This window comes from Pecten maximus, unplaced genomic scaffold, assembly GCF_902652985.1.
Source record: "Pecten maximus unplaced genomic scaffold, xPecMax1.1, whole genome shotgun sequence".
NCBI classification, from domain to species: Eukaryota; Metazoa; Mollusca; class Bivalvia; order Pectinida; family Pectinidae; genus Pecten; species Pecten maximus.
Window position 1 is genome coordinate 5028 of NW_022983017.1, and position 10853 is coordinate 15880.

The 10853-nt window shown below is 37.6% G+C and overlaps 1 protein-coding gene across 1 annotated transcript; it reads right to left on the reverse strand.

The window, feature by feature from the left end:
- Positions 1–207: 207 nt before the first annotated feature.
- On the reverse strand, positions 208–9560 carry LOC117321270 (inositol hexakisphosphate kinase 2-like; the record flags this gene model as incomplete). The annotated part of the gene is given in 3 exon segments (XM_033875746.1): positions 208–2518; positions 3245–3420; positions 9457–9560. Coding segments are annotated over 3 exon segments (838 nt in total), but the record flags the coding sequence as incomplete, so codon positions are not given.
- Between the last annotated feature and the right edge of the window lie 1293 nt (positions 9561–10853).

Below are 10853 nucleotides of genomic sequence, written 5' to 3' on the forward strand. Positions count from 1 at the left end.
ATGCAGTAAATACCACATACGCACAAAATGCGAATGTAAAAATATTGTTAACATTTGATTCCGACATAAAAATATCGTGTTTATTTACAAGAAGTTAGGTATCCCTATTCTAACTAATTAGAGAGAATATATTTATATCGATTAAAAATCTTACTAGTAGGAGAACGTATTGATTAAAAAGCGACAACCTGCTAAATATACGTCCATTATAGAAAATCGAATGTGCTGCTACATATTGGTTTCCTCATATGGAAGCACCTGCAGAACCTGGGTTGTTTTCTCCGATGTTTTCTGTTTTAAGATTCAATGGAAAAATATGCATTAAAACCTGCCGCATTCCATTGCTGTGTATCTTAAAAGAAAAGGTACATGGACCACCGTAGAAGCTCGATGGTCGTGTTTTTAAAATGAGAGGGATATGGGGCCCCTGTAGAATCTTGATGGTTGTATTTTTAAAAGGAGAGGGATATGGGCCCCTTTAGGATATTCGGGGCCAAACAGAAAAACTAACATTATCACATTGTCCATTCAATTGATATTTTCTTCCGTTTTTTTTGTAACCCGTCTCTCGTAATCTGTGTTTTGTTTTTGTTAATGTTTACACGTGTTTGAAAAACGTCAGCTGTTGGGAAAACGTTCATCCCAATACAAAAATAAAACAACTATGTCACCATCATGAACACAATGTAACATTTTTTCCAAAACATTCTGATGCCCAGCCAACTTGTGTGTGTTAATATTCGCAAAATAACATTTACTCCTAACTGGAATGACCTCAATCGGTGCGTGGGTGACAAAATGAAATGCTGATAGCAGCATCAGGTATGTTTTATGTTATAGCTTCTTTCACAGCAACATATTATCTACACGATATATAGCCTAAACTGCCTACCAAACTTGTACCTACTAACTTATGTTTGTGATACCATCCCAGATTCCCCCTGTTGTTTCTCAGTGAAACTCAACTAACTGACAGGAAACAGCCACCAAAGTGGCCTACAAAACCAGCTGGTGAAGTTATCAATGAGAAGATGGAAAATGTGTGTCGCAAACATTGGTTAGAACGTACAAATATGGTATATAAATATGTTTTTGCAACCGAACGTTGAAATAAAACAAACTTGAAGCGGTTTGTACGATGAAAATGTCACGTGAGTCACACACACTGTCAATGGGAACTAGAACAGTTTTCTGTTATTTACAAGTTAAAAGGCGAAGTATACATCGTGAGTGCGGCTAACCATAACACGATCACTGGATCAACAAGTACATAGAGGTCCCAATGTTACAAATATTGCCACATTTCTCTTTCTCATAGCATTCCAAAATGGCAGCACTGTTCGGTATGTAAAAGTTAATTAAGTAAAAATTCAAATTCCAAAATATAACAATTGTATCAATATGGAAAAATATTACATGTGCTGCCAATAATATATGTACACATGAATATCATAACAACGACTTCTGTTCTCGATATGTAAATATATTCTACATCCTTGAAAATGTCATGTAAAATTGAACACTCATGTTTAAGCTATTTCATTTGTTCAAAAGATTAAAAAAATAGCAAATCAGCAGGATGATATCTGTTCTTACCCCGATAACATGGTTAATACATTAAAGATATATTTAAAACAATACTTGGTAAAATAAAACACAAAGTTGCATTACAGTGGGGGTACTTTCAGCAGATTTAAAATAGAGATAATAAAGGGATTAACAATGTTATTTTAATTCTCACGGAATGATAATTGATTGAAAAAAATGTGTCTAAATCTTATTTTTTTTTGAAAATCATTAATAATTAGACATTTTCAATTAACATCTAAATAGTTTACCAGATGTAATGTAAAATTCCACATGCGTTTTGAATATGGAAAAATTAAGTAGGCAATACCAAGGCAACCTGTGGCAATAAATTTTCCTGAATAAAACTTAAAAACCCAATAACAGGTACATATTAGCCGTCGGCGATTGACTGCAGTATGTCTATAAGATTAACTAAACCAAATAAAATTCCTTCCTCTACGCCAGCCTGGTGTTCCTGTACGTCCGTCCTCAGAACCGTGTGCGCAAAATCAATCATCCGGGCATCTGCCGTGCCTGAAACGTCGTCACAACCAAACGGGTAGAAGTTCCCATCATCAGCTTTTTCCATTTTACATCCTTCGGGGAGATCACGAGATGAACTGGTGACGGACAAATCCTCCTCTGATTTGTCAGAAATTTGTTCAGAATATGCAGTTGTTTGTTTTGATTGGTCGTAATTCTGATAATCCTCAATATAACCGTCGTAAAAAAGCAGCAGAGAAGAGGAGAAAAAGTAAAACGTATCTTGTGTAGATAGCACATGATGGAGTCTGCGCAGTTTTTGTATCATCCGGGACACCTCACGTATATTTAGAGAGCCGGTGTTGTGAAAGAACTGCCGTAAATCTTGACGAAGACCATTGTCGTCCAAGGCCCGACCATGGTACTTGTTGTAAGAAAGGTAGGTATCGGTTTCTGCCTGGTAGACCTGTCAACAAGAAAAATCGACATACTGTTCTATAGAAGCTAGATATTCATCATAAAGGTAAACAGTTTTCTCACGTTAGTGTTAGTCCACTAATAGTTGCATTTAGTACGGTTGTACGTTGAACTACAGTTTTTGTGCATTGTGTTTCATTACAAATATTGATTAAAGAAAATCAAATACTCTAGTAGACAATGGTATCAAAAGACAACATATAACCGACATAAACTTATCACTGGTACTTATGAATGATGAACAAGTACAAAACTTTAACCGAAAATTTAACATAATGAATTTTGCCATAACGATATTGGCAAACGATTGTCCCAAACATGCCAAAAAATCAGAAAAATTATAATATTGTTCCAGTTTCAATCTGAAACATAAATGAAGATCCCCTAATGTCTTTGCGAAGCATGAACTTATTAAAATATCTATGAAGTAAAAAGTTGGAAATTAAAAGCTTTTATCAGAAACCTTAACCATCACTTAGGATGGACCGACGCAGACAAAAATGAGAGATTCCCGGTCTACACCATCAAGCTTACAGCTGTCAGAATGTCGATATATTGTCCATACCCCATACACGTCACGGTTGATTTGCTCTTTTGTCTTACGTTGATTTAAATATGAATACAAATGATCATTTACTATTTCAACAGAATCAGTTGAAGCCTTCCAATTTTGAAAAACAAACTGCTTTAGTCAACACGATACAGGAAAACATACCTGCATGCCACAGATACGAAGACCTAGGGTAGCAGATGTGGACTGTGCGCATCGATCTTTTAGCAACTTTTTCTTCTCCTCTGATGAATCATCTCCATGTTGTCTGGTTCCCATCTTGAGGTCCAATATACAAGGCATCCTCAGTGATCCAACAAGATTCCCCAGCATGATAAATTCTACGGAAGTTAAGGATACATAGACAGAAATTAAATCTTACTTTAGGCTTGTTGTCACACATGTAGCATACACCAAGCAAACTTTACGGTGATGAGGACTATCAATTCATCAGGTATCATATCTATTTTGGGTACGGGGATCACCTGCCCAACCAGTTGGGATTTCCCGGGTACTTTGTTTACTCCCACACTAAGACATCTCGCGCGCTTCCATCAAGGTCAACAAGCGTGATTAATATATGTTCATAGAACTTGTTTTGCAATTGTTGCAAAATGATACCAAAGTTTATATTAATGCTTGTCCGTGCCATATTTTACTGTATCATATTTGTGTGCTGGCCTGAAACAAACTTTAAATGTAGAAGTTTACATCAAACCAATGATTCATTATTTTTTAAAAACTTATTTGATATTTGATAATAAAGGCGCCATTCGCTTGTCCGATTTTTGTAAATCCATCAATGTTTGATTTAGGGTATTCAGAAAATTAGAAAGTTCTTCTTGACTAACTTCATAAAAAAATCATATTGGGATGTAAACAATGGTTTCCAATGGGATATTTGTTTACTAATAAGAGAATGCTTATCACATGCTAACAGGCTTGGCATACTTTGACCTCCGTAAGAAACGAGGCATATCTCATCCCTTGTAAACATATATGTAGTATTCATAATCACGAGCATATATTTCTTAATCGGTTTATAAAGCCACTCCACATACAAAAATGTGAATCGCTATTGATAAATAATCCTTGCCTCTGTTATTATTGTACACAAGCTATGTTGTTGACTGCGTGGTATACTTCGAATTCCCTTATGGAGGCCCGGCTGTTTCGGGCGTTGTCACAACAAGAGGCCCAATGGGCCTGTATCGCTCACCTGGCTCTAGAGCAAATTTGCAGTTGATTGAGGTCATTTCTACAGATACTATGCTGATAACAACTTTATTCAAATATCAGAGTAAGCTAAGTTTATTCATGTCAATATATTTTTTAGTCCCTCATTCCAGCATACTATTGGCCTAAGATCGGGTCTTGGCTCTTTGCTCTAAGCATGCTACAGACAGGCCCAATATCAAGTCCCTGGGCCTCTTGGTTATTGAGAAGAAGTCTTTTAAAGATTTTAACCTAATTGACCCATGTGACCTTGAATGAAGGTCAAGGTCATCTATTTGAACAAACTTGGTAGCCCTTCACCCAAGCATGCTACAGGCCCAATATCAATTCCCTGGGCCTCTTGGTTATTGAGAAGAAGTCTTTTGAAGATTATAGCCTATTTGACCCATGTGACCTTGAATGAAGGTCAAGGTCATTTATTTTAACAAACTTTGTAGCCCTTCACCCCAGCATGCTACAGGCTAAATATCAAGTCCCTGGACCTCTTGGTTATTGAGAAGAAGTCATTTGAAGATTATAGTGTATTTGACCCATGTGACCTTGAATGATAGTCAAGGTCATTTATTTTAACAAACTTGGTAGCCCTTCACCCCAGCATGCTACAGGCCCAATATCAATTCCCTGGGCCTCTTGGTTATTGAGAAGAAGTCGTTTGAAGATTATAGTGTATTTGACCCATGTGACCTTGAATGATAGTCAAGGTCATTTATTTTAACAAACTTGGTAGCCCTTCACTTTAGCATGCTACAGGCCCAATATCAAGTCCCTGGGCCCTAGTTATTGAGAAGAAGTCGTTTGAAGATAATAACCTTTTTGACCCATGTGACCTTGAATGAAGGTCAAGGTCATTTATTTTAGCAAACTTGGTAGCCTTTCACCCCAGCATGCTACAGGCCCAATATCAAGTCCCTGGGCCTCTTGGTTATTGAGAAGAAGTCGTTTGAAGATTATGGTGTATTTGACCCATGTGACCTTGAATGATAGTCAAGGTCATTTATTTTAACAAACTTGGTAGCTCTTCACTTTAGCATGCTACAGGCCCAATATCAAGTCCCTGGGCCCTAGTTATTGAGAAGAAGTCGTTTGAAGATTATAACCTATTTGACCCATGTGACCTTGAATGAAGGTCAAGGTCATTTATTTTAACAAACTTGGTAGCCTTTCACCCCAGCATGATACAGGCCAAATATCAAGTCCCTGGGCCTCTTGGTTATTGAGAAGAAGTCTTTTGAAGATTATAGCCTATTTGACCCATGTGACCTTGAATGAAGGTCAAGGTCATTTATTTGAACAAACTTTGTAGCCCTTCACCCCAGCATGCTACAGGCCCAATATCAGGTCCCTGGGTCTTCTGGTTATTGAGAAGAAGTTGTTTGAAGATTATAGTGTATTTGACCCCTGTGACCTTGAATGAAGGTCAAAGTAATTTATTTTAACAAACTTGGTAGCCCTTCACTTTAGCATGCTACAGGCCCAATATCAAGTCCCTGGGCCTCTTGGTTATTGAGAAGAAGTCGTTTGAAGATTATAACTTATTTGACAAATGTGACCTTGAATGAAAGTCAAGGTCATTTATTTTAACAAACTTGGTAGCCCTTCATCCTAGCATGCTACAGTCTCAATATCAAGTCCCTGGGCCTCTTGGTTATTGAGAAGAAGTCGTTTGAAGATTATAGTCTATTTGACCCGTGTGACCTTGAATGAAAGTCAAGGTCATTTATTTTAACAAACTTGGTAGCCCTTCACCCCAGCATGCTACAGGCCCAATATCAGGTCCCTGGGGCTTTTGGTTATTGAGAAGAAGTCGTTTGAAGATTATAGCGTATTTGACCCCTGTGACCTTGAATGAAGGTCAAAGTAATTTATTTTAACAAACTTGGTAGCCCTTCACCCAAGCATACTACAGGCCCAATATGAAGTTCCTGGGCCTCTTGGTTATTGAGAAGAAGTTGTTTAAATGAAAAAGTTGACGCCGGACGGACGGCCGGACAGACGGACGGACGAAGGACGCCGCACCATGGCATAAGCTCACTTGCCCTTCGGGCAGGTGAGCTAATAACCAGATTTCCCAAGAGATAAAACTTGCCTATGTGAACTTTGGCTATACGCTTTCTCATTATCAACAATGTACGTAAATACCATGGGAAGTTCAGCACCTGACCGAATCAGAAATCCTTAGCAATTTTTTTCGCCGTTATATCAGGATGTGATGATTTTACACTTAATGATAAAAATATTTTTAAGCATGTATGAACATTTATCAGATACTTGACTAGGTAGTTTACAGGCAAATGTAGATAAAATATGTATATAAACATATCCGTCCGATATTGGTGTTGAAATAAAATACACTTACAGGTGCTACATCTGTGATGAAGAGAAATTACGATCGATTGAATACAAGAATAGATATTATAAGCACCAAACAAAAGTTTTAAGCATTTCTTTTCATCTTTTAAATCTAAAACTACTAGATATGCTCCGCACTATATTTGGTACCTAACTCTTAATCCTACATGTATAAGCGATTATTTTTGAGGATTTTTAATACTTTTGGCATTAGACAGATATTGTATATATTCAGTCAGTGCCATTATCTGTACTGATGTAACGAGCGGTTTTAAAACTAGTGAAGGATACATTGGTCAGAGAGGGAGAGTGTACATTTTCTTTTTCTTTTATTTGTGTACGTACTCACACATAAATATGTAAGCTCCCGTTAGTATGAGAATATCTCTTTACAAAGGTGAGTTGGTATATGTATGATGTTTTTTGTATTAATGTGTATGAAAGTGTGTTTGTTTGTAAATATGACTGTGTGTGTTGTATATTCGAATGCATGTGCAAGTGTGTGTGTGTTTGTATGTGTTAATAACCCTCGACTTATATGCGTATGTGAGTAATGCATGAGATGCTAGACTGGGCACTGGTAGTGTTTGAGGTATCTTGTCATGTAAATGAGGTACAGTAACAAAATTTAACAAATAAGAACTTTTATCTGAAACTGTCTGGCTACCTTATAAAGGATACTTTGGTCACCATTGTCGTAACAAGATTTAACAATTAAGAACTTATATCTGAGCACTTAAAAAGGATACTTTGGTCACCATTGTCGTAACAAGATTTAACAAGAGGCCCAGAGGGACTGTATCGCTCACCTGGTTTCATGAGATGTGAAACAAGAATGATGCTTAAGTATATTTGTCGCTGGTATTGTTATGTCAATATATATCATAAGCATTTTATATGGGTACATGTACATTGGTTTTATTTTAATACTAAAAATGCCAAAAGGTGCATTAATCCATGAAATGAAATTGACTTTTGGCGCGACCCCATAGGGATGCTACCACACAAATGTGAGTGATATCCATTGCTTAGTTTCAGAGAAGATCTTGTTTAGACCAATTGACCCCTTTTGACCCTGCCCTCTGCCCCATGGGGGGTCAGCTCCTTCCTTTATACAATTTTGAATCCCTACCCCAATAGGATGCTACCAGTCAAACCATTGCTAAGTTTCAGAGAATAAGTTGTTTAAATCAATATAGCCAAATTGACCCCTTTTGGCCCCACCCCTCAGCCCCCTGGCGGCCCGGGTCAATCCCAACATTTGTACAATTTCGAATCCCCACCCCATAACCATGCTACCATACAAATGTGAGTAATATCTATTGCTTAGTTTCAGAGAAGAAGTTGTTTAAACAAATTAACCAATTTTGGCCCCGCCCCTCAGGCCCCTTGGGGGTCAGCCCGACCATTTGTACAATTTTGAATCCCCACCCCATAGAGATGCTACCAAGCAAATATGAGCGATATCTATTGCTTAGTTTCAGAGCAGAAGTCGTTTATATCAATTCTGCAAAACTGACTCCTTTTGGCCCCACCCCTCAGCCCCCAGGGGGTCGGCCCATCATTTGTACAATTTCAAATTCCTACCCCAAGGTGATGCTACCAGTAAAATATGAGAGATATCCATTATTTGGTTCCGGAGAAGAAGTCAATTATATGAATATAGCCCGATTGACCACATTTGGCCCCGCCCCTCAGGCCCCTGGGGGGTCAGTCCCATCATTTGAACAATTTTGAATCCCCACCCCATAATGATGCTACCAGGCAAATATGAGCGATAGCCATTGCTTCGTTTCAGAGAAGAAGTCGTTAATATCAATAGCGCCAAATTGACCCCTTTTGGCCCCGCCCCAGAGGCCCCCAGGGGGTCAGCCCCATCATTTGTACAATTTTGAGTCCCCTACCCATATGAATGCTTCTGACCAAATTTGTTCAAATTCCGATCAGCGGTTATGAAGAAGAAGTCAAACAAGTCAATTGTTGACGGACGGACGACGGACGCCACGGTATGGCATAAGCTCACCTTGGTCCTTCGGACCAGGTGAGCTAAAAAGTATGATGATTACTTATTTCAAATTTGGAATGATCTTTTTTGTCTTTTGATTTACTTTTCTCATTACAATTTTGAATCCCCACCCCATAGTGATGCTACCGGGCAAATATCAGCGAAAGGCATTGCTCGGTTTCAGAGAAGAAGTCGTTTATATCAATATAGCCAAATTGACCACATTCGGCCCCACCCGTCAGGCCCCTGGGGGGTCAGCCCCATCATTTGTACAATTTTGAATCCCCACCCCATAATGATGCTACCCGGCAAATATGAGCGATAGCCATTGCTTGGTTTCAGAGAAGTCGTTTATATCAATATTGCCAGATTGACCACATTTGGCCCCGCCCCTCAGGCCCCTGGGGGGTCAGCCCCATCATTTGTACAATTTTGAATCCCCACCCCCTAGTGATGCTACCAGGCAAATATAAGTGATAGCCATTGCTTGGTTTCAGAGAAGAAGTCGTTTATATCAATAGCGCCAAAATGACCCCTTTTGGCCCCGCCCCAGAGGCCCCCAGGGGGTCAGCCCCATCATTTGTACAATTTTGAGTCCCCTACCCAAAGGGATGCTTCTGACCAAATTTGTTCAAATTCCGATCAACGGTTATGAAGAAGAAGTCAAATAAGTCAATTGTTGACGGACGGACGACGGACGCCACGGTAGGGCATAAGCTCACCTTGGTCCTTCGGACCAGGTGAGCTAACAATTAAGAACTTATATCTGAGCACTTAAAAAGGATACTTTGGTCACCATTGTCGGACCAGAATCCATTTCGCTGTATCTGTCTATCTATACAGGATACACTCCAGTTGTTTAGTCCTGATTTCACCTCATCACTCCTCTGCCTGCAGGATATAAAAACAATTAAAAACATAAGGATTAGCTGTAATAAATAAATTTGAGCTGTGATCTTATTCCAACGCCATTCGTTCCTAATTAAATTTGTTCAGTTACAGTTCAATTCACTAATCATTTCCGAAAATATAATAACTTGAATTATGACTGCAGGCATATGTTTAGTATTGTTTAACGTCATATCAACATCCAAGGTCATTTAAAGCCCAGTTTAAAACTACAACTAAATAACTATAGTGTAATACGCATTGGAGTATACAGTAAAGTATTGTTATTTACTGACGTTATCTGTTAAAATAGACTGTGGCTAGAGTGTAGTATTGTCTTTGTGTGGTATTTTGTGTTCATATGAATATATGTTATTTTGTACAATGATAACACAAATTTTGCGAATTTTAGTCAAGTTCAAAACCGTTTATATACCAGAACAAATAATAGACTTTTCTTAAATCTGTCCATTTTTTTCATAAACAAACACGAATTTATAATATGACATTATTAAAAGACTCATAACTTCTAAACTAAGATTTCGAATATCATAGCTATAGAAAAAGACTACTAAATTCTAAACTAAGATTTCGAACATCATTGTTATTAGAGAGAAGGACTAATTAATCCTTAACTAAGATTTTGAATAATTGTTTAAGAGAAAGACTTAATACTTCAAACTAAGATTTCTCATATAATTGTTTTAGGGAGAGACTAAATATATCTGAGCTAAGATTTCGAATAACATTGTAAATATATACTTTGGGAAGGTAATGTTTACAAGTTGATTGGTTGGTAGAATAGCATATATCTTAAATATAGAATGTTGAGAAGTGTCACGTGGTCTGTTAACACAAGATGAAATTGTACGGATTGACCTACAATATGAACTTTAATGCTATAGATCAGTGGCTGAGACCGTATCTTAAAAATCTAAATCTGAGGATTTACTTCAATGATTCTGTTAAGTGTTTACGTTAACAAATCATTACTTTCGTTTTAAACAACTGCTGAATAAGAGTAGAATCTATGTAATTGCTCCGTAACGTGAACAAGTTCTTTCAAGCTAATCCTTGAATATTTCGAAAGTCAGTTTAGGTCCAGTGCTCATGCTAAAAGGATAATAATGTCATTATTCTAGTAATATGTACGTTTGTGACCTTTAATCCATTATATACCACCTCTAACTTAAAATAATATATCAGCATATATGAAACATAACATCAATTTGAATATTAACTGCATAACTGTAGTCTAGTTACGATTTACTTCACACACACAAAACTGTAGTCTAG